At 39.8% G+C, this 24,262-nt stretch overlaps 2 protein-coding genes across 3 annotated transcripts; one reads left to right on the top strand and one right to left on the bottom strand.

Moving 5' to 3' along the window:
- The first annotated feature begins 26 nt into the window (after positions 1-26).
- On the top strand, positions 27-5,760 carry LOC111847516 (dehydrogenase/reductase SDR family member 12-like). 2 transcript variants are annotated; one of them, XM_023818760.2, is made up of 9 exons: positions 27-205; positions 2,244-2,377; positions 2,547-2,629; positions 2,792-2,887; positions 3,391-3,472; positions 3,648-3,709; positions 3,817-4,012; positions 4,687-4,824; positions 4,919-5,760. In XM_023818760.2, the coding sequence occupies exons 1-9, from the start codon at positions 162-164 to the stop codon at positions 5,032-5,034; spliced, it is 951 nt and encodes a 316-aa protein (XP_023674528.1). In that variant the 5' UTR covers positions 27-161; the 3' UTR covers positions 5,035-5,760. The 2 variants fall into 2 exon arrangements, with proteins under 2 accessions (XP_023674528.1, XP_023674527.1); XM_023818759.2 differs by lacking the exon at positions 27-205 and adding an exon at positions 762-914.
- A 1,483-nt stretch (positions 5,761-7,243) lies between these two features.
- On the bottom strand, positions 7,244-23,721 carry LOC111847514 (cullin-3). Its single transcript, XM_023818755.2, has 15 exons — positions 23,462-23,721; positions 15,839-16,036; positions 15,483-15,596; positions 14,278-14,553; positions 13,955-14,183; positions 11,636-11,781; positions 10,980-11,156; positions 10,696-10,866; positions 10,366-10,473; positions 10,049-10,173; positions 9,817-9,913; positions 9,574-9,708; positions 9,279-9,465; positions 8,617-8,762; positions 7,244-7,737 (listed from the first exon to the last, which is right to left on the bottom strand). Exons 1-15 carry the CDS (start codon positions 23,522-23,524, stop codon positions 7,606-7,608), a joined length of 2,304 nt encoding a protein of 767 aa, XP_023674523.1. The 5' UTR covers positions 23,525-23,721; the 3' UTR covers positions 7,244-7,605.
- Between the last annotated feature and the right edge of the window lie 541 nt (positions 23,722-24,262).

Raw genomic sequence — 24,262 nt, 5'->3', positions numbered from 1 at the left:
GCCTCATACCTGGGGAAGCGCTCTCGTGTGTGCTCTGCTGGTTACGGCCTTTTCTTCCGATGTGTGTTAGTTGTCAAACACTAAGGGTTGTTGTTGTTAATAGATATTTGCCCATCACAAAAACAATTTAATATTGGCATGATTAGTTCTAAGGCGGGGACATGAGGAACAAGACAAACAGCAGTACAATACTGGGCAAGATAATGTAAGTGCAATATAAGATATACAGGTCTAATCATAACAATATATTGTAACATATGCCAATTTAATATATATTATGTTGCAAAAATCCCAGACTCGGCTTTGCGTGGTGTGGAGTTTGCAAGGTTTCCTCCCATAGTCTGGAAACATGCAGATAAGTGAAGTCTTTCTAAAGAGCCGTAGATTGCGCTTGTGTATTTCATGCCTTGTACCCTACGTCACCCTGTTTTAGTTATGGGAGATGGATAGATAAAAGACTAGTAATGCCTAACAATATCTGCTAAATAAACTCAGCAACAAGAATAATGATAATAATTAATATTTTATTACACTGTCAAATGCTCTGGTTTTTACAATAATAAGCAGATAAGCGATATAGCAGGTTCATTTCTTAAAATGTTTAGCGGAAACAGACTCACTTTCAAGTAATTTAATTATCATCCATGATTCTTCAGTTTTTTTTTTTTTAATTTCAAATAATGTAGGCTAATACAGCGTGAGTAAGGAGCTAACCCTCCCTGCCCTTTCCCGACTTGCGATATAACAGCAACCGCTAGATGGCAGCATGTAACGCACGAAAATAAACCTCAAGGGGTGACAAGTGAACTCGCTCATAACAGTTGGAGCGTGTGTAAGTCAAGGGAGGACTGGTTAGCAATGTCTGTATATCGGAATATCGTCTGGTTCTTAAAGGGGATTAATGAATATACCAGGTAGGAAGAAATTCACTTGAATATGTTCTATATCTTGGCAATTGTGTCACTTTGGCTGGTTCTAGTAAAACCAGTATGTATGAAAGATATGCTCTGTATTGCAGTTAGGTGTTAAACGTTTTGTTTTATTCTGCAGTACATTGTCATGGGGTAGAAAAAGGAATTGATAATTCTGAACTTTGTTTCAAGTACATTATATATGCTGTCCTAGGGATTGTTGGTGCTGCTGCTTAAGTTGGTTGAAATATTTAAATTCTGTTTTTACATTGTCTCGCTTTATTGTAGTGAGTTTCATTGATTTATGCGTTGATTTAACATTTAACATTCTGACATTGCATCAGATCACTCCATCCCTCCATTTTCTATATCCCCTTTAGTATCGGAATGTAAACATAAGTTTAAAAGCGTGCAATGAAATTAATTTCTGTTAAGTATTCTTTACCTAATGAATTCAAATTGGGCGGCGATAACAACGCCCGGAACAGAGCGCTCATTTACCGGGAATAATCCGAGGCGCTCATCCAGCCAATGCTGCAGTCACAAGGAGCGACAGACAATACCGGCATTGAGAGAGCCGCTTGTCGCCAATCGCACGGCCTTGATCCGTTGTTATCTACAAACTAAAGTGTTTTGTTTTTGTTCCCTCTTATGATCTCATGTAACTGGTGATGCTACACTAGATGAGACCATGAGCATCCCCCAGTGAAATCTTTCTAGCTCCGCGTCACGACTATAATCTGATATTTAATTAATTGCAGCAGGTTTAGGGTATTAAGACGGAACATTTCTCATCATTAACTTTTCTGCTTTTTGACCATTGAAGAAGCTAAATTTCATCAGTTCAACTCAAGGTTTCATTTTTGACGTAGTGTTTTCATCTAATAATCACCACACATGATCCTAAAGAGCGTACCGCAATGTCTCACATGCGCAGTTTTTTTACAGCTAGGGATAAAGTGATTTTAATACACAGTTTGGGTGTAGGCCACGAAATATTATATACTTTGGAAGTGGATTAAAATATTGTAGGTGGAGGTACCTTAGGAAAACTTAACAACAATCCTGGTGAACAGATACTTTTATAATTTGTAATGTTATATATTACATGGGGTAATGAAAATATATTGGGGGTGTTTTTGTTCCTCAAAAAACAATTTTCTGATAGAATGTGAAACGCGTCAACCAACAACACTTTATATGTCAAGTGAAATTGAGTTAAAATAGAGGACATTAAAGGGGTGGGAGTTGGGGGATTCCTTTTGTGTTTTCCTATTAGAACTACTGGGTTTTGATTGGCAATGTATCTGAGTACCTGACTGTTTGCTGCAGGAATGGCTTTCAAGCCGCTTCCAAGCAATTTGTGGATAAGGACATGGAGGTCGCAGTAGCAGGCCGGACCTTTATGATCACAGGAGCCGGCAGCGGGATTGGAAAGGCCACGGCCCTTGCCATTGCCAAGAAAGGTTTGCGGTCAAGGGTGTACAACCTTGGTGTTTGGGGGGGTGTGTGTGGCACAAGAAGTTTTCAGGTTACACAATCCAGAATTTAATCTCTTCTTGTAATGACCCTATACTCTCATCTAAACATCAGGTGCATTCTTAATTCATTGGTTGTTCCCCTTTTGTTTTCCAGGTGGTACGATCCACATGGTGTGTAGGAACAAGGAAAAAGCAGAGAAGGCCAAAGCAGACATTGTCAAAGAGACAGGAAACAAGGTAAACACCAGTTCACAGAGGACCCAAATATAATATTGTCATGTGAGCTGATTCAAACATAACATGAAAACAACCACTTGACGTGTATCAGTGAGTTTTATATTTCACCTTCAAATAAGTATGGTTTTCTGATTTAAACAATATTTTATTTTTTTGTTTAAGGAAATTTATGTACATCTCTTGGACATGTCTGAAATGCAGAAAGTTCTGGAGTTTGCAGAGGGCTTCAAGAAAAAGTACAAGCAGCTGAACGTGCTGGTAGGCCCAGACACAGCTCTACCTCTAAGCGAACATTATTGTAAGCCTTCTAGCTGGGGGCAGCATGCAGCACAGGGGGTTAGAACGCAGTGCCTGCGATCAGAAGGTCACCAGCTCAAATTCCAGAGCTGGTAGTGTCACCACTGGGTGCTTGAGCAAGATCCTTAACTCCAGGGACTCTGACTCTGCTTTCTCAATTGTATGTTGCTTTGCAGAAACAGTGTCTGTGAACTAACTGAATTATAATTCTACTCCAACATCCTACTGCTCACACACACTAGCAGCTTGCTGGCTTAGAAATCAAATCAGAATGACATCACCACGAATGATGCAAACAAGCACTAAGAAAGCTAAAATAAACTTGTCCCTATCCATTAATTTTATGATACATCCTTAATCTTCCATACCACTGACTGACCTGTGATTAAGAATTCATATAGGATATAGGCTGCATTGTGTGTGTGCAGAATGCAAAATAAATGGAGAAACAATATCTATTGCAGATCAACAATGCAGGTTGCATGTTGAAACAAAGAGAGGTAAACTCTGAGGGCTTGGAAAGGAACTTTGCAACAAACACTCTGGGTAAGAACCTTATTATCAGTGGCAGTGGAGTACAATCTGCCCAACAAGTATGTCACTTAGTACAAAAGCAAATGGCAAACTAATACATGTAAATAAATCTGATTACTCATTATATAGTCTTTTGTTCTTAGCTGCTCTTTGTGTATTCAGTATAAGGTCTCTCTCTCTTCTTTAGGGGTTTACATTTTAACCAAGAGTTTGATTCCCTTACTAGAGAAAAGCAGTGATCCCAGAGTGGTATGTACATAGTTAAATGCACAGCAGTTTTCTAAATCAGTTCTTCCATTTAAATACATTTCAAATACTTCAAATATTCTGTGCCCTTCCAAACTTGAACAACCTAGATCACGGTATCTTCCGGAGGAATGCTGGTTCAAAAGCTCCAGAGCGATGATCTGCAGTCAGAAAATGACCACTTTGATGGGACTATGGTCTACGCACAGACCAAGAGGCAGCAGGTGGTGATGACTGAACAATGGGCAAAGGCTCATCCCAACATCCACTTCTCTGCCATGCATCCCGGATGGGCTGATACCCCAGGTATAGAGGGCAGTTTTAGAAAAAGTGAAATACATATATATATATATATATACACACTGAACAAAAATATAAACGCAACACTTTCGATTTTGCTCCCATTTTGCATGAGCTGAACATTTTCTACATACACAAAAGACCCATTACTCTCAAATATTGTTCACAAATCTAATCTGTGTAAGTGAACACTTCTCCTTTGCCGAGATAATCCATCCCACCTTACAGGTGTGGCATATCAAGGTGCTGATTGGACAGCATGAATATTGCACAGGTGTGTGTGTGTGTGTGTGTGAGCGGGTTTACCTATCCTTATGGGGACATAATGTCCCCATAACATGATAAATGTACGTTTTTTTTCCCTTATGGGGAAAAAAATATTTTATAAAAATCGGTGACTGCTATGACTTATGGTTATGGTTAGGGCAGGGTAGGGGTTAAGGTTGTCATAGTTAGGGTTAGCATTTTTCCCATTGAAATGAATGAGCGGTCCCCATAAGGATATGTTTACCCTACACGTGTGTGTGTGTGTGTGTGTGTATAGCATCATCCAGTTCCTGAATCCCATTCCCTATATCCAACAGCTCTTAGTGGCTGTCGACAGGCCTGTGGACTGGAGAAACGGTTATTACTAGTGTTTGTACTCTTGTTTGCATCGTCTCCTTGGGGTTCATTACCAGCAATTGCCATGGCGATGCCGGAGTTCCACCATGCGATGCGAGAGAAGCTGCGCAGTGCCGATCAGGGTGCCGACACGGTAGTGTGGCTGAGCGTCTCCCAAGCCGCTGTCACTTTGCCTAGTGGCTGCTTCTTTCAAGGTAATCAGCTTCACTTCTTCAAACACCCAGAATCCGACAGAACACCCATGCTTACAGGAGGACTTTAAATGAAGCATTCTCCTGTATTTTGTAGATCGGAGACCAGTTTCAACCCACCTCCCCTTTGCCTGGACCCATACATCTCCTGAACAGGAGCAGAAATTCATGACCCGGCTTGAAGAGTTATCAAAGTCAATTCAGGCTCGCTGACTGACCTGTCAAACAAGTTCTGTGTGTACTTGACTAGTTCATTAAGAGCCCAAAGCCCAGTATTAACTTGAAAAGAACTGTAGTCTCTCCTGTTTGACCACCCCTATGATATTATTAACCTATGCTTACTTGGTCTATGATACTAGCGATAGTGCCCATATAAAACACTAAATTGATTTTTCCAAAGCACTGTCTTGGACTGAAACAACTTAACTCAGCCCAACTGGCTGGACCTTTGCTTCCTCATGACCAAAATACAGGCAACAAACCCAGACCGGTGTTGGTATGATATGGGAGAGGAAGGAGTAGAGTGTCTCACTCATCCAGCATTCTGTAGACTTCACTCTCAGAGACCTGAGTACCTTTGTCCTCGGGACTGCAGATGAATGGTACGCATATGTGTTGGGCTGAATGTTCCTCATTGTAAAGGTGGATGGGGCCTCTGTGCTGTTTACACTGGGACAGCCCATTTTTGTGGCATCATCCAACAGTGCCAGTGTTACACTTCAGTTCTAGGGGCGCATAGCCTGCACTGTTGGAATAGGGTGAACTCAGAAACTGCAATAACGCTACGATGTTTGACATCCTGCTAGAAAAAACATCAGAACCACTGCCATGCCTGCTGCTGATGAAGGAAGGAAATAAATGTTGCCATTTTGCTACCCTGAGTGCATATGAAATTGACAAATGGTTAATTTAAATACAATAAAAATGACTTAAAATTTGTTTTTGTCTGTTCGATCTAATTTACTCAACTAACAGCTCAATGGAACAAAAGAAAGACAACACAGAGCACCCACAGAGAAGGTTTAGTCTCAGCACAAATCCACACCTAGAAAAAGAAAAGCCTGACTATCACCATTATTGGAAATCCCTTAAAAGTCCCAACATTCGTATTCTAGTTTCAGCCGTTTCCATTTTGGCTGACCGCAAAAGACACACATACATACTTATATACATACACTGATGAGCCAAAACATTATAACCAGCCACACATGAAGTGAAAAATGTTGACCATCTAGTAAAACCAGTGCATGTTCGATTTGCGCACATTAAAACACTTAAACTGAGGTTCTGGGACATATGAGATATTCCATACTCATAGTTGACATGTTGAATGCAGAAGAAATGGGCAGGGGTACAGATCTGAGTGACTGTGATAAGGGCCAAATCATTATGGCCAGACAACTGGATCAGAGCATCTCCAGAATGACAAGGCTCATTGGGTGGAGGTGGTTATGATGTTTTGGCTCACTATATAAAATATTATATAAAATTGATTGCTGAACATTGAACTACTTGTAACACACATTAAAAACTACTTGTTAAAAAGACTAACTGGCCATCTTGTGAAATACTTCAGTTTCTTTCTGAGTGCAAAAAATGCACAAAAACCCAGGAAAGACAGACTTGCATCATAATAATAAAAGCACACAAACAAACAGACAAAAACAGGCTAAAGAACTGACATTTAAGAGCGAAATCCACAATAGCTCTTCCTTTTCAGGCAAACCCATCTGTCAGCACAGTGCCCCAGAACGAGCAGGCGAACAAACATCAGTGCAAGGTGAACAGTTTTGTTTCAGAAACAACGTTCACGCAGTAAACACTCACCATCCCTCCTCTGGCCACACACATTTCCAGTGGCAAAAAAAAGCACAGCTTCAATCATGGCTAAATATTTAACGTGGTTTCCCAACTTCTTTTCTGCAAAAGGTGAAAAAAAGCAGGGTAAAAAAAAAAAAAAAAGATCAGCAGATCATTCTTCATTTTTCTACATTTAATATGATGAAGACAAGGCCTTGTACAATCCATTTAAAGTAGTGAGTACAATATATTTTACATTTATACACATTAAAACACTGTTAATCTGAGGTTCCTTTTTTAAACACCCGAGAAAACCTAAGCCCACTGAACTGCATCTGGAAGACCAGGAGCAAAAGGAGAAAAAAATGGGAAATTAACAATATGCCCCAACAACAACAAAACAAAAATAAAATTATATATAATTTTAGAGGTTGTGTAAATTATTCTATTCGTTCAACCATCGCATGCTACGCAAGTGTCCTCTGTCTCCACAATCCCAGAATTAAAACACTCTCACTAGGATCCAACAGCAAACCAGATTTAAAGGCCATTTTCCATTCGACCAGCAGGTTGTGCTATTGAGCACAAAAATACATTTACATAAACATTAAAACCCGGGAGAGAGATTTCAACAATTTTATTAGTCTTTAAAGCAATTCATATTTGCTCTTTTATACAATATTGAAAAAAGGAGTTGCATTCACATTTGTCCCGAGGAGCTGTTGTTGAAGGGTAAAACAGTGACAAGCCGGAACCCGGGTCCACCCATGTTGAAATACAGGGAACAGAAGCCCAATTTAAATTATATAGAACACTTAATAGATGTCTGGATTTTATTTAACTTTTTTTTTTTTAATGGAGAAGGATTCAGCTTCCTTGTATCTTTAGTTAAAAGGATTTTCTCTGTCCATGCAAAGAAACAGTCCACTGAAATTCTCATCCTGACTTTCGCCGGAGCAGGCTCTTCCGCGCCACCTTAAGTGATTATGCTACGTAAGTGTACACTTTGCGGTCCTCCGGTGTCCGTGCCAAGTACTCTCTCTCGATCAGTCCTTCAATGCGCTTCTTAATTACCACAGGGCTGGGCAGGAACCGTGCGCGCAGCTGCTGGGTCACCTGTGAGACACACGATAGACAGGGCAGCCAGATCAGCCAGTCTGACAAGAGTAAGAGTACGCACACTGCCCTCCTGACCACCATAAAAACACAGCACTAAAAAAATTTTACTGTACATTTGCATACCCTGCTTTTGCACATTATATTTCTTGGTCAATTGCCTTTTTTTGTCATTTGTATCTATAGAGCCACGGAAAAAAATTAAGAGACCACAGCACAATTTTTTGTTTCATTTCTGTTTATGGGTGTGCCTTTGTGAATAACATTTTTTTTAATTAACTGCAGCCGGGTTCTTCCCTGTTTCTCATTGATGAAGGGCTTCTTCCTTGCTTTATGGGACTTCAGTCCTGCTTCTAGGAGCCTGATACGAACTGTCCTAGCAGTGCACTTCACACCTGCGCTTAATGTTTCACATTCCATTTGAAGGTCACCTGATGTCATCCTACGATTCATGAGAATCCGTGTAAGTTAACGGTCATCTCTGGCATTAGAATGTCTCTTCTGCCCTCTACCAGGCTGGTTTCTGGTCATTCCCAGTGTCTCCTGCTTCACCTTATTCTTTTGTACTGCAGTCTTAGGAATTTTGAACCTGGAAGCTACCTGCCGCTCAGTGTAGCCTTCTGCCAGCAGAACCACGACTAAGCCAGGATTTAACAATGCAGAATTGTTTAAAAATATAGAGTGGTCTCAATTTTTTCCATGGCTGGATTTTGTCTTTTAGGGTGCAGTATTATTTGCTGCTGCACCTGCTACATATTTCCTTTGAGATCAATAAAGCCTCCAATCTTCCACACTCCCTCATATCTTGCTCCAGATTCCGCAGCCCTTCCATAACTGCCCCCATAACCCCTCACTGCCCCTATAATCTACTACGCTCACCTCTGCTACTAATACATTGTGCTGCATCTTCTTCCTGGACTTCATTATGCGTACGATGGCGGCCTCGATTTCATGCTTCCTGTCGTCGTCCACCTTCTGCCGCGTCTCCTTCCTTTCTGGGTCGGACTCCCCCTGTTTAGCAGCAACTGTGCACACGATGTGAGTCAGAACACGGCAACTGACGCTTGAGGTGTGATGTGCAGGACTGAGCCACAGAATACTGTCTAAATTATCTTTACACCGGTATAAAAGTATGTGTGATAAAGTGTGTCTGCTTAGCCATTTCAAAACCACTTAGCCACCCCAGTATTTGCAGTCTTGCAAGCATAGTAATATACCCACGCATTTCTTGACTCAACCAGTAGCATATCACGTCTTACTAATTAATCACTTTCATGTTAAATTCTGAGCAATAATACACTTCCATTCCAGATAAACAGATTTAAAAATGTTCTTTGACAGGATGTGACAATTTTTGCACAGTAAAACTGTATAAACCAAAGTATGACCTGATACATGCTGCTAGTGTGAAGGTGATGCTATGGTTTATTTCCAAACTAGGAATTGACCATTAGACGGTCTGGGGTTGAGAGGAGAAAAATAATTACATCCTAATATTTCCCCGACTCATACTGGAATTTCCCAAAAGCCACAAGGCACACCTGTTTGAATCTTTACTCTGTGCAGTTTGGAGGTGAACTGGTCATTGACAGTGAACACGTGGCCGTTTTCAATCTCCTTGGATTTAGGCTCCTTGGTGAGGACACGCTGCGTGGGCTTGCCGCAGGCCAGGGACTGTAACGCCCGCACCAGCTCCCGCTCGGGGATGTCCGTCTCTTGCTGGATCTCCTATAAGGGTGCCGATGTGAAGAGACATGGAGCAGTGACAAGAGTTAGCCATGCAGTAAGTGGAACATGGACCCAGTATAGTCTTCGAGTGAGGTACCATAGTCATACCTCAAATGTGCACTTTTCCCTATTATTGAAGAGCATGAGTATTGTCATCTGGAAGGTGGAGACCTGAAGAATGTGTTTTCTGGTGTTGGAGCCGGTCACCTGGGCACCGCCCACACCCACCTCTGAACCATCCTCCTGTGGAAAGACATTATTACTACTGGCAAGGAGTGTAGACAGGAACCAACACCAACAACGGTAGAACCTACTGAGACGCAGCATTGCCTAAGATTGCGGGCTTCCCACCTTTTTGATTGGCCCATAAAATGTTGCGTTGAGGTCTGCTGAGCCCATATGATGCTGGAGTGTAAGCTGTCGACCACTGTGCTTGGCTAGGTAGAACCTGTGGATGGCACGAATGTGGTTACCTTTGGGATCACTTCTCAATCAAATAATACATACTACGGGTGCAGAGGGTAGTCAGTGACTGGCATCTGAGCACTTAACTCCTGTGGCTTCCTGCAGCTGACAGACCTACCTCCTGAACACCTCAAAAGCATGCCTGGGCGATGGGGGGATGTTGCATTTGGGCGTCGCCGACTGGGTGGGCCAGTAACCAGTTGTGAGCACTCTTACAGTGAGGTCAACACCACCAAGAGAGACCTGGAGGCCAATGGGAATGACTATTACTTCAGTCACTTTCAGTAAAATCGTTAGTTCATATGGGCAACACCACATACTCAGCTACCGTGAATGAATACTATTGACTATATCTGCCATCTAGTGAACCATCCCTTACTGTAGGGGACACTCTACACTTAAAGCCTGCATATGACTGCAGTGGATATCCCTTACCCCTGTTGTCTGCAAGTGCTGCCGGAACTCATCCATGGTTGTGTTTGAGATGCTCATATCTCGAAACATTCCTTCCAACTTGGACGTAAACTGACAGCCACACTCTGTCTGCCCAGATGACAAACACAGGGGCACTTGTTAAAAAGATAATCACCGCACACAGCTACACGCGTGAGCTCTTCACATCATCACCATCTGTAGCAATAATCCATCACAGCATACATGATGATGGCAAAATTGGAGGACATCATGAATCAATTCCACCCATCTACTGTCATAGGCAAACAAATTTCCCCCTGGGATAAATAAAACATCCAACCACCCACCTACCTTTAGCTTAGAGATCATGTTCTTCTCAGAGTCATCAGACACACTCTTGTTGGTGAGAAGCCTCCTGGCCAGGTGCTGCTTGTAATACCGCTCAAAGACGTCCTTCTCCTGCATAAAGCGGAACAGCACCATGGCCTTGTCCAAGATGAATTCCACTTCCTGTTCCGTCAGCTGCAGCGATCAGGACAAGTGGTTTACAGAAGGAATGCAGAAAAGAAACATCCAAAGTGCCCTCATGTGAATTACAGGCTAGATGAAGCAGACCGGACTGGAAGGGAGCTCACCCCTTTGACCCCTTTCTTCAGCTTGTCGTCAATGAACAGGGAGAGGTACTCGGGTGAGCGTGAGTTAAGGTTGAGGAAGTACTCAAAATCACCAGCAATGGTCTGCTTGAACAGCCGGTCATTATTAAAGGATTCCTGTAGGAAGCGATCGAAGCGAGTTTTCAGGTCCAATAGCCCCTGAAAAGACAAGATGGAGAAAGGGTTAGACGAACAAACAAGAGCTTTAATAACAGAGCTGCGGCATGGACAGTTTCAGGCAGGAAAAGCATCTTTTATCTTCTTGTAACAACCCAGGTTAAAGATCATAGACCTCCACATTTTGGCTGGAAAAATCCAAAAAGATCCAACACATTATACAATGTGTGAGCAAACTCAATTGCATTAGTCTAAGAGTACAACGGCTTGTAACTTTACACACCTGCCTGAATGCCATTAGCAGCAGACAGTGACAATAGTATGTCCCATGAGCACCGTGTATAGTACTCAATTCTGAATTCCACCATGGTGCACAAGAAATGTGGACTACAGTTCTCTAGTTGGATCTGCACTATCCTGCCCTCACCTCCACCAATGGTAGCCCAAGGTACTACACGATTAGGTCAATTCCTTGTGTCATAAAAAAGCATCAACAGTTATTAAGGCCTGGATCTGGTTACCTGTATATAGTCCACAGGGTTCTTGCCCTCGCCTTCCTCAGAGACCAGAGCCTTGCCCTGCTCTCGCAGATAAGAGCTCATACACTCACACATGGTCTTCAGTCCATTCGGGACACGACTGAACAGCTTGTACATACAGGCCAGGTCTGAGACACACAAGAAACAGGAGTAAGAGACCCCAGCAAGTTCCAAGGGAAAGACATGCCCCCCAGGAGTGGAAGCAATGTAGCCTGAATGACAACCTGCAATGTTATCTGCTTGTTAAATACGACACAACACGTGACGTAAAATCTGTTTCTGTGGTCTGACATTCTAAACTAACCACAATGCCCGAACTTGTAACATTAATCACCATAACTTCTTTTTTCCAGCAAAGTGTGACAAAAAAGGTGCCAAAATTCCTTTCATTCAAATAGAGCGATGAATGCAGCTATTCTCCCAGGAGGAAATATTGGTACATGATCTGTACATTGTTTTCAGTTCAGTATGCACAATGAAACAAATGATCACATTTCTCAATATAGGTATAAACTAAATTCACAAGTAGATGTTCAACATGGAAAACATTTTGCTAACAGGCTGAGAGCTGGTTACTGCTAATGATGGTTAGTCAGTCATAATTCGCAGAATGGGAACATTCAGGTTTCATAAAAGTTAAACCAGCACTGGAGAAATAAACAGTTGATAAAACCAAGACTGTCCGTCAGCTCTGTTATACCAACTTATTCCTTATTTTATTCCTTAAAACACATCCAACATGCTAATGCATTTGAGACGGCATCTTCTGAGTGCGTGTACGACTGGAGAAGGCAGAAACAGTCTTTTAATTCCAGAGAGACTAAGCTACAAACAGGCCACCATACTCAATGGTAGAGAACACAGATTTTAGTCCATTACGATTGTTATATTTTTGATTTTTAAATTTTATTTATTTTTTAGGGATGGGTCGATCCACATTTTTTCAGTTCCGATCCGATTCTGATACTGCCAATACGGATACAGATTCCAATACTAGAGCTCTTTTTACTTTAATATTTTAACTTAATAAATACATAATATGTATTTATACTTTATTAATATTTTTAAACTAGTAAAGTACAGATGAAAAATGTATGCCAAAAAATCTTTACTTAGGCTACTAGAAACATACATAATGTACTGTTCCACGTCATTTGTACATCTTGTTTTAAGTGTTTTTTGAGGCGTTTTACAGTTCAGTTTGAATATCTTCCAAGTAAAGATACGCAAGTGCCGAATGCTTAAAATGCCCCACAATTTTTCTCCCCCTGGCAAACGCATCACTTACACATCGTTGAGATAGCAATCCCTCACATTTCACAAGCTGCAGCAAATGCGCAAAACAGCCCAAGGTAGTGACTCCATTGCCTTTTTTCATATTAGTCGCGATGTCTCGCAATTATGCACGCTTTTTTTCCACTAAACGTTACTCCCACCTGCTACTAACTGCTGTTAAAAGGTTGTCACCTTCTTTTCTGATGTTCTTATGCTCCTCGTACTGCAAGTGGTATGGGGATGATGTCACAGCAGGCGGAAGTCACTGCACTCACACCCACTCAGTAGCAATAAAACGGACTGGCAGAGTTACCGTTCAGCTTGAATGCCACAAAAAAAAACATATCTAAAATGGGAAAGAGCTATCGTGCAACTAAGTATTGTACGTGGATCGGTCACATATGGCCGATACCTGATCTGTCAAAAAGGGATCATCGGATCGGTGCATCTCTAATATTTTTTTTCCAATGCACAAATAAGTGACCCTCGTTATTCAAACATGCCATTGGATGCACAGCGTTTGGTTTACAACTTTTCCTAATTCTGTTTGCAGTTTTAATAATTATCCCAGAACCAATTTTGTTTTCTTTGCTGTACTGAAATGACACTGAATCGTGAACCCAAATCCGAGGTTTGTACTTTACACCCCAATACTAAACACAAAAAAACTTGTAAAAAAATGTCTTTGTTTACACAGTCATTTTGTCTTCTCTTACTTATGGCAGAGTGGTAGAAGGAGAATTCTTTACTTATTTTGTTTCAAATCAATTAAAAGACTCAAACACACCACACTGAGGCTTATTGGTTTGTACCCAGGTTGGCCCCAGCAAAAGTACTACCATGTAATTCAAAAGTTATGACTTAATAGGCGGATTAATGACAATATGGCCTGTGGTACATAGATCTGGATCACAGAATGAAGGGTCATTTACAACTTTTCAATAATGAAGACCAAACATCAGCATAGGGTGATTTTGAACAGAAGTTCTTTATCTAGAAACAAGTAGCTGAAGAAAGATGGGCTACCTTCTGTCTTTCCGTTTTTCAGCATGTGAACAAGACCGGAGTTCTCCATCTCCACAATAGTCTTCATGTGCTTAGAAATCAGCTCTCTCTCCACCACCTTGATGATGGGCTCCTCTGTTGATTTGTCCAGGCAGTGCATCACTCGCTCAATCTCTTCATTGATTCGGGCCTCGACCTTCTTGATGTAGACGCTGGCACTATTTTCTGCTAAAAACTTTTGACTCTCCATCTGAGATGGAAACAAAAATATTCTCAACAAAACTGAACACACATTTGCAACATAAAATGATCTATAACTGATAAAATATTGATTCAAAAAATACCTGGAAAAATTCAGCAGACATTTCTAAAAATGGCGCCTCAAAGTCCTCTTCATAGACGGCTCTCCCTTCCAGTCCTAGAATCATCAACATCTGGCAGGCATTGCGGACCGCTCCCCTGTCCACCACCTCGCCCTTCCTCTCGCGCGCGATCATGTCCAGCAGTGTTTGCCGTAAGTGGTCCCGGATGCAGCCGTAACGCACCACCTGGTCCCGGAAAATGATGAGACCCAGGTTGTACACGTTCTCCACATTGTTCTGCTGGACATAGACCCGGTCCTAGTGGTTCAGAGAGGGAGGAAGACAAATAAGTCAGCTGAAGATTAATCTGAGATCCATACAATAATAGAATGAACAGAATAACAAAAACAACAAACACCAACTTTATGAATAGCATGATTATAAAATATAATTTAATATCATTATCATCACTTAACATAAATAATAATAATAATAATAATAAACAATAGCTTGTTCCATTTTAATTCAAACTTCCATAGTAATTTTTTGGGTAGCCATTTTTGATCGTGATGATATTTGACATGTGAATTACACATATCAAACACAGGCATGAAATTTATATATATACACACACCCACATGTATATACATACACACACACACACAAGAATGGGCACCTTTACCATCTAAGAAGATAAAGAGCCTCATCCACAACTACCACAAAAGACTTCAAGCTGTCATTGATGTTAAAGGGGGAAATACACGGTATTAAGAACTGGGGTATGTAAACTTTTGATCAGGGTCATTTGGGTAGTTTCTGTTGTTGTTATGATTTAAAAAGAGTAAACACAGTTGTTTGACAATAAATGGCTCCAGCCAACCACTAACCATGAGTGAAAGAAAAGTTTCTGTGTTATTCATAGTCTAATGAAACAGAAACACTCGGTTTGAATCTTTTCCAGTAGGCAATAAACTAATGCAGTTTGGCCGGCAAACCTAACCAGTGGTATGTCTACTGAATGCAAACAATGCACCCTAGTTCTAAATTACAGAATCATTTATAAAACGGCACACCTGACCAAATGTTACTACACACTTTTGCAAAAGATTAATTATTTGAAAGCAGCTGTAAAGACATGGTTATGGATTCAAATGCCAGTCAAGTACTGTTTGATTTCAAATGAAAATGGTTTCAGAATCAAGATGCTGAGTTCATCAAGAAGCCATCAATAAAAGCCAGATGCTTACCATGTACATGAGTATGTCTCTGATCATCACCATGGCTGTCTGGTGATCATTCCAAGCTTGATTCAATGTTTGCAAAAAATTGTTATTTAGGGAGTTTAGGACGTCTTCCCGTACCTGCAAGGAAAGATACATAATAAAAAACACCTAGTGAAGTGATTATATGAGGTCCTATAAAAAGTTCCCCAAGGTCTAAACACATGCTGAGAGCTAGAGATTATATTATCAAGCTTTGTACAAAAGAAACACTAACCTAAAACAAAAGTAATAAACTGACTTATACCAAAAATTCGTGCCAGGCCCTAATTGCCTATAAAGAACATTATCTTCCTGCAGTGTATTGTGGGAAACTTTCATACTTTGTTAATTAGATGCTCTGTGACGACCTCCCGGAGACCCGTGTAGAGCTTCTCTCCATGTTTGTGGAGCACCATGGTGTAGGCGTTCCTATACAGCTCCTCAAAGCTCAGGCCGCTGTTGTTCTTCCGCTGGATCTCCTGGATGGCGTTCTTTAGGAGATCCCAGATGTTGTTCACATACTTTTCATCCATTGTCATCTGGATTATGGAAGAATGTCATGTAAATGCCATACATATACACACACATATATATTTTTTTTTTCCACATGGAAGTTAAGCTATAAAGTTTTCCATTCAATGTGGATGATTTACCGAAGCGACTCAGGGTTACTCAAGGTTGCTAGTAGAAGAGCAGGACAGGGACCCGAACACCAATATTCAGGTTACAAGCGGTGATCAATCATTTTTTTTAAATAAGATGCATAACATAAATTACAATCCTGATGCAATATCCAGTAAAAGGAAATGTAAATGTGTTAAGGAGCCACTGAATATAACTGAACTGATGCAATACTGGTAATAACCATCAAACTGCTTTAATAGTACATGAAAATCTGACCTGCCAGTTTAATTACCCATGATACCTAAAAAACAAAGACAAACCCAAAACAACTTTAAACATGCACACACTGCAAGAGGTACTGATATTCCATTACCTCCATGGTCTTCCAATGCTGTGATAATGTTTGCAAGTAGGGCTAAATAACATGGGAATTTGGTAACACTTTACTTAATACTTAATCATGATGCATTATAGATACCTTCACAATGCATTATAACCAACTATTTATAAAAAGGCATGACATTATAACCATATTTATTATACATTATAAATGCTCTATGAAGTTCTCATCTATAATGCACTATATATACATTCATAATGCATTACTAAAGTCAGTATAAGCCATTATACATAAGTGCTTTAAGTGTCACTGTGATTTTTTTTGTGTTAAATACTGTGATATTTATAAAACAAAAGAAAAGCTGAAAATGTACCCAAAATAAATTATAGCAAAAGAGAACTAGTTAATCTATCAAATAAGTTTGCCTTTGTTGCCATGAGTTGTCTCATCAGACAGAAAACAGTATGCTCGGCCCTGACTGGAGACCAGCCGGTCAGTGTCATATATTTCCCACACAAAACAAGTCCGTTTTATGAATGCACCACATCATACGCAAAGCGGTGCAGGCAATAACCTCACAGCTGCGTACACACTCATGGCCACATGTTAACATGCTCTTAGCGTGGAAGTTCTTCACTGTGATTGAAGACACACAGCTTTCAATTTGCAATATGTGTAAAGCCAAAGTACACCACAAGTAAAGCATGGCGAAACATCGGAGGTAAACTTTAAACTGATTATTAAACATATACTAGATAATCATGAAAAGGAACATTCATTAAAATTGCAAATTTTACCAAGTTGTTGGTAAATGTTGTAGTGAAACTTATCGATGACTTGTGTTCAGCGAATCTTATCGTGGGGACCCCCCACCAAGTGAATTATATCTCCAAGTATGGAAGTAGATTAATGACAAAAGTCGTTGATGAAAAAAAACACTTTGAATTACACTTCTCGAATAAAAACGCATTGCATTAATGACGCTTTGAATTTTTGGGGACTGTAATCTTATGGCGTTATATTAGTGCCACATTCCTGAGCGTGCAGAAGGACATTCGCGAGCAATGTTTTTGCTCTATGCGCGCTCAACTCGGCCACCGCGCTCTCGCTCACAGCGTGTCTCTCGCTCAGCTTGGCGCGCACGCTCGCTCAACCTGTCCTACGCGCGCTCAACTCGGCCACTGCACTCTCGCTCACAGTGTGTCTCTCGCTCTCACACATCTCGGCTACGTGCTCGCTCAACTCTTTTTATAAGCTCACTCAAGTTGGGCACATTGTTACAAAAGTGACACAAAACCAGCCAATCGCAGGTTTGATGTAATTCTGATTGGCTATTTCCTGTTCAATCAGCATTCCGGAAACTGTCTGTCACCCGACATAAAATATATGAAAGTAAATCAAGTTTTTCCAAAGGTTTTCTGTTAATATTTTTATTATTGAATTCTATTACAGAACTGCCTATTTCGTTTAGTGAATCGTAGAACAATTATCGGTTTTACGATATTTCCACAGTCCTCCAACCATCGGTCGATATTTAACGAATTTGACTCATCTTTCTTCTATTATCTTTGGGTAGCTCAGCGGTTGACAATGTTCTCGGAATTTGAACAGCAACACGAAAATAGCGCACCACGGCCACATGTAAGCAGTTTGTTGTGCTTTAGTTTGATTGTTTTCAGCTTTTATTAAATTCCGCATGTCTAATTTTACCAGTGTAAAATTAGTTTTTCGTTTTAAAAACGTTCTAACATAGGCTACGTAATAAACGTTCTATGGTTGTTATTTGTTTGGTTCCAACTTCCACAGTTTTTTCAGCCTGTAGCATTGTTGTGTTTTTTGTTGTGTTATGTTAATAAAAGTTCTGTTTAATATCAGTGATTTTTTTTTGTAGTTTCGTTGTCGTCCATTCAAACAATTGATGCCGAATTGCCAATTCCCGCAAAACTAAAAGTGAAAGTATAATACGCACGCATTTATAAGCTATTTAAAAGCAGGAAAAAAAGAGGAAACCCCCACCCCCACGGTGATACCGGTATTACCGGTACGTGTTGTCACATGTCCATTAACCGGTGGGGAAATTTCCTCATCGTCACAACCCTAGTTCTGGCTACCCCAAAATTGTAATAGAGAGAGAGAAAAACTGAAAAATCTGTTGGACACACATTTGCCAGTCGCATACATTGCTAAATGCCTTGGTGTTTCAAGGACAATATTCCTTGATAATTTATGAAAGCGTCTCCAATTTAACTAAGGCCCTCAGACAAAAAATATTTTATTCATAATTATTCATAACTTCATAATTCTGTTAGAGTTACTGATTGGAGGAATATTATGAATAAATAGATTATAGGATGTGAAAAACAATGCCAGAAATACTGTCAATGGTAATAATCCAGGAGCATTTATTTACACTGCATGTACAGTAAATATATTAATGGACAATGAGTAATACTGATAACACTTTATGACAATATGTAAATAATATATTTTTCATAGTAAGTCAAAGTAGAATAATCTGCAGAGAGCTGAAGAAAAATTTTACAGCCATGTTCAAAGAACTGAAATATTGAGTGGGATTAACCATATTTAGTTTCATATATATAGGAATAATATTCAGCATCCCCTTAAAAGAGATTTTTATATTACATAAAAACCTACTAGTTGGGGTTGCAATAAGTTATCGTATTGACCAGTAAACGACAAGAAACATAAATAACACAATCAACAAAAATCTGCTGCCAAGTCAATCAGTACTTGTACTGATCGCTTGCTCCATTTTGATCACGGTTCCCGAAGAGAACTCTATCGGCAATCTATGGCTCATCCTGCTAGTCCCGGATGTAGAGGGTTGAATTTCGGATCATATTTTAAACCACTGAAATTGTGGCAGCGTATTTGAAACAGCGAAAATAACGGGACTGAATATTGTAAAGCAGAAATAAGAGGACTGAATGTTACTGCTTGAATAATAAAGATGCGAATAAAACACATGGAATATTTTCAACTGAATTTGTTCTTTTGAAATTTATTTTGAGGCGAAATTAAATGAACTGAATTCATGTGGTTGAATTATAAACATGCACTTTAAAATACATATCTTTTGGAACTGAATTTTGGAAGCCGAATGTTTTTGTACTGAATATTTAAGCAATGAAATTACGATTGAAATGTTTTCAGTTGAAATGTTCAATGTTTAAATGTATGCACATATTAAATTACAGTCCCCAAAAATTCAAAGCGTCATTAATGCAATGCGTATTTATTTGATAAGTGTAATTCAATGTGTTTTTTTCATCAACGACTTTTGTCATTAATTTACTTCAATATCCAAGACCCCAGAATAGCATTGCTTTTGAAAATACTGTATACTGTGGTATAATTTCTGGAAGGTATGTAAATTTAGATACTGTCCAAACCAAATCTCGACCAAGCTAATTATCATGGTCCAGGCAATGTGACAATTAGATAAAATTGCATAAATATCAAAGATAAAAATAATTATTACTATTGCATGTGCAGAACATGAAAAGTTGAGTTTGACAGCGCATATCATGCAGGGCTATTAGTAACATACATTTATTTTCTATTTGTACAAGTACATGTACATAGGAATTCCATAATCTGCATATCTCTTCTTGCTCTCCGTCAGATACACACACATACAGGTGAGAGCAAAGCTTGGGGTCAGAGTGCAGGGTCAGGATTGTATCGGGGACTCCTGGAACAGGTATTCAGGCTTTTGGGTCAATGGCCTAACAGTCATATGATGATATTCTGCCAGCCAAAGGATCAACCCTGGCAACCCTCCAGACACAGGAGCAGATCCTTAACCCACAGAGCCAAACACCAACTGTCTCCTCAGAATGAACAAAGAAATAAACTATGTAAAATAACCAGTTCAATGTATCAAGAGTATCTTGACATAAAGAGAATAAATTATGGATCAGAGCAAAACCAAACAAGAGTTTCAATTATTAAATCATCATGGTTTAGGAGATTTTTCTGTGGCAACATGACAATACATATTCTTGACTTTGTTTTAGCAGAAGAAACATTAGTTAAAAAAGCTGAAAAACTGGCTCACAAACTATCTTTGCTTTCCTTTATAAGCAGCTGAGTGGCAAAATTCTTTGTATATAGACCTTAATTTCTGCACTTTATACCCCACTTGTTAACCTGCAATGCACCACTCAATATTAATACTCAAGAGGAAAAAAATTGCATGCATAACCTTTCTGATATGTAGCTACGATACTGCAGTAACTGAGCATTACTAATGTATACTATGTATTGTATAGCTGTACAGAAAAGATCTGAATTTAAACTAATTAAATAATTTCATATAATGGGCAAGCCTCAGAGTTCCCCACATTCACATTCCAGCATGACGATAAACCCCCTCACTGTTCCTCTATCATGACCTAACATGCTGCTGGTATTTTAGAAAAATGGAATCCTTTATTGACAAACATACTATGTTACTGCGTTTATTAATTCCCTTTCCACTGCAACACATTTGTCAAGTAAAGCCAATATGAATCATTTAAGTGTTTTCCATTTTATTTTAGGTAAATATATTCATTTAATTAAAACCCTCTGGGTATTGCTAGTTGATCTAATGTTTTTATTCCTTTGTCTTACAAATTGAAGTCCAGACATGACACACAAGTTTGCAAGCCACAATGCATCTGATCTTTACTCTTATTGAAATGTATAAGCATTGCTCCAATTTCATGCATGGACCAACATTTTTATGCTTTTTTGATAAAATTAAACATTATTGTTTTAATTAAAGAACGTTGCAGCTTGGTTTAGTGAGAACAGCAACACGAGCCTAACAGATCCTAGAAGCCAATAAGTGTTTGTTTTGTACCACAATCCCTGATACCAAAACATAGCCTACTTGGCTCATCTTGCATCAGAAAAATAACACTACAAATTTACTTGAAGATAAGACGGCTATGTAGCTATTACAGGCTATTGCCACAATATGCAAATGATCTGACTTCCTTATAGAAAAGTGTGCAACATCCAAGCTGCCATTTCTTTGGAATTTCCTCACAGTTCCTGCCCAACTCCACCTTAATACAATGCATACTCTTAATTCACAACAAGACCAGAGCTTTATACACTGGGCGGCGTGAAGTATGATCATAAAAGTAGACAACTAGAAAAACATGACATACAAGATATGTCATGATTCTGTATCATGTTAATCCAAGTGATAGCCTGTAGGCCACAATTATATAACTACTTCCCATCATGCTTGTCCCAAAAAAAGATGAGATATTTTTAAAAGGCTAAAATATAGCGATTTCATACATTCCAGCACACCATCCAGTAAAGTGGGAATGTTAGTCGAAAGTAACCACAAGCTAATAAATTTAATTAAGAAAAAGTAGGGTGAGCTTCTAGGATTGCTTTTTCAGCTTTGGTTTGGTGTCTCTGTTCACACACTTCCATGAAAGGTGGCAGCTAGGCAATTGCTCCCACATCCATCCCTGTCTCCACAGTGAAGAGGAGAGTAGCTCTTAGTCCAGGTGCTGAGACACTGTGACCATCTGTCGCGAGTCTGCGCAAACTGGCTTCAGTGCCTGCAATACCTGCATGTATTTCTATATTACTGCACTGTCTAATATTGTAATATTCTTTCAACTGTCTGCTTATTTTCTTACATTTATTATTAACTAGCTGCACACACTGTTTTTCCCCTCACCTAATCTATGCATCTTTGGGTTTCTGAAATGATTAATCCAAATTTAATATATAATTAATACTGCTTCTATTATTACTATTATTAGTGTCCACTTCATATTACAAGTGGCCTGGGGGGGAGGGGGCGTGTACCTGGCACTCTGCCCCTTGCTGACTTATCATGAGAGCAGGTGCACATATGCCACACATTCAATTTCACATAAATAGAGAGAACATTTTACATCATTAAAGTTACAAAACATGTTCTTATAACACACAATTAAGGTTGTTTCTTACTACAATTTTCTGAGACCTCCAGATGAATCTAATCTGTCAAATACTACAAACTTAACAACCCACAGATTATGCAAGCCTATATGAATGAAGTCACACACTCAAACATACCAGAAAACTTTCATGAGCCATGGTGAATTAACTAAGTTGGGACAGGCAAATAAACAAGTATTTAAAAATGTTTTGCCAGACAACGATCCACTGCAATATCTACAATCATCATGCTGAACATTGAACAAGCAAGAAAGTCGAATCTATGCAACCTTGACATAACAACAAACCACATGAGTTTCCTAAACAAATCGTTTACCTGATCAAATTAACTTAATTAGATGGCATTAATGGCAGTGGTTAAAGGGCTTGACATGCATTTTGTCTTGTAGAATCCTCATTTCAGTTACTGACTTTGTTCAGCCACTGCGACAACCATTTTGCAAACGCAGTTTTGAATTGAGATAAACACCCAACAAACACACAGACGAAAAGAGATCGTACTATTTGCCATTTGAATCTTTTCTTATTAATAATCAAATTATTTGAGTTATGTTAATAATTCGATGTCCTTAGATTCAGAAACGAGGAAACATTGGTTTACTGCTACACAAACTCAACGTTAGCTAACAAGCTAGTCGACTAACAAGCTAAAGTTAAATAATTATCTGTAAATAAGATCAGTAGATAATAAACAATTTAATGGCATGCATTTCGCATACTACATGATCTGTGCAGTGACATAGCCATCAATTACCAGTAATATGGAAAAAGGGTAACATGGCTCTCTGCATGAGGTTAAAACTGAACAGCTCATACATACAAAAAGAGAAAAAGTAGTTATAAAAATTACTTTTTGCACGTAACACAAAGATACCGCATGTCTAAAGAAACGTGAATTTTCTCGGCTGTATTTATTACACCCCAGGCCTGGTCGTTATCAGGCGGCCTGCTCATATCACCGGTGCTCGAGTGCGCAGGCTCGCCTGCTTTGAAGCGCCCATCCCCGTGTAGCACTCACAGGAAAGGCCCGTATCCTCATCTTGGTGTCCTTCTTGGTGCCGCCTTTACTAAGATTGGACATGTTTTCGCCTCTAGATTTCTCCACCGTCGTCGGGGTACAGGAATGCGGGCGGGTGGGGGGAAAGAAGGTGGCTCGGCTTCCCCCTAATCCTTCCCTGCGAGTCTGCGTCCCTCTCTCTGGATCGGTGTCGTCGCTCCAGTGGCCGCCGCCGCCGCCAATCCCTATTTCGGATCTTGTTTTGCTGCTCGCGGTGATGGCGGCCCGGCAGCCTCAGTGCGCAGGACTGATGCTCGTGGAAGCCACGCGAGACGCACGAGACGGACTAGTGAAGAGAAAAATAAAAACAAAATACATGAAATCCACAAATTCTGGGTAATAGATCGGACTGAGGTACAGTGTTTTATTCTCATCCAAAGGTATTATTGTAAATTGTCATTTGTCCGGTATTTATTGTTATGAGTTCAGTGTTCCTGTTGTATAAACTTTTCTAATTTACAGATAGATGATTGTGTGAGGCTTTTTGTAATTTTACTGCACAACAGGGACAACCTCGATACTGCCTCATAAATTAGCGACAAGGCGCATTATGATGTTGATTTTCTCCAAACCACACCTTTAAATTGGAATCTACCTAGTACCTGTCGTATGGGTTAAAAAATGTAATGCGTCAACCGACGTGTTAAAGGCCAGTGTCAAACAGCGAGATTATCATGATGATTGCATAATGCACCTGCAGCGATGAGACATTCCCAATGATAGTCGGAAGAAGGCGCTAGATGCATGCATGGCACTTCATAC

Source organism: Paramormyrops kingsleyae, chromosome 21 (genome assembly GCF_048594095.1).
Source record: "Paramormyrops kingsleyae isolate MSU_618 chromosome 21, PKINGS_0.4, whole genome shotgun sequence".
Classification (NCBI taxonomy): Eukaryota; Metazoa; Chordata; class Actinopteri; order Osteoglossiformes; family Mormyridae; genus Paramormyrops; species Paramormyrops kingsleyae.
This window is presented reverse-complemented; position numbering and strand designations above follow the sequence as displayed.

Excerpts from the sequence above, each read along its gene's own strand:
- LOC111847514 (XM_023818755.2), bottom strand. The coding sequence starts at position 23,524 with ATGTCCAATCTTAGTAAAGGCGGCACCAAGAAGGACACCAAGATGAGG. Across the intron at positions 16,037-23,461 it reads TGAGGATACGGGCCTTTCCT|ATGACAATGGATGAAAAGTA; the intron begins GTGAGTGCTACA and ends TCCATAATCCAG. Across the intron at positions 9,914-10,048 it reads GCTTTTGAGGTGTTCAGGAG|GTTCTACCTAGCCAAGCACA; the intron begins GTAGGTCTGTCA and ends TGCCATCCACAG.
- LOC111847516 (XM_023818759.2), top strand. The coding sequence starts at position 859 with ATGTCTGTATATCGGAATATCGTCTGGTTCTTAAAGGGGATTAATGAA. Across the intron at positions 2,378-2,546 it reads CCTTGCCATTGCCAAGAAAG|GTGGTACGATCCACATGGTG; the intron begins GTTTGCGGTCAA and ends TTTGTTTTCCAG. Across the intron at positions 4,013-4,686 it reads CGGATGGGCTGATACCCCAG|CAATTGCCATGGCGATGCCG; the intron begins GTATAGAGGGCA and ends GTTCATTACCAG.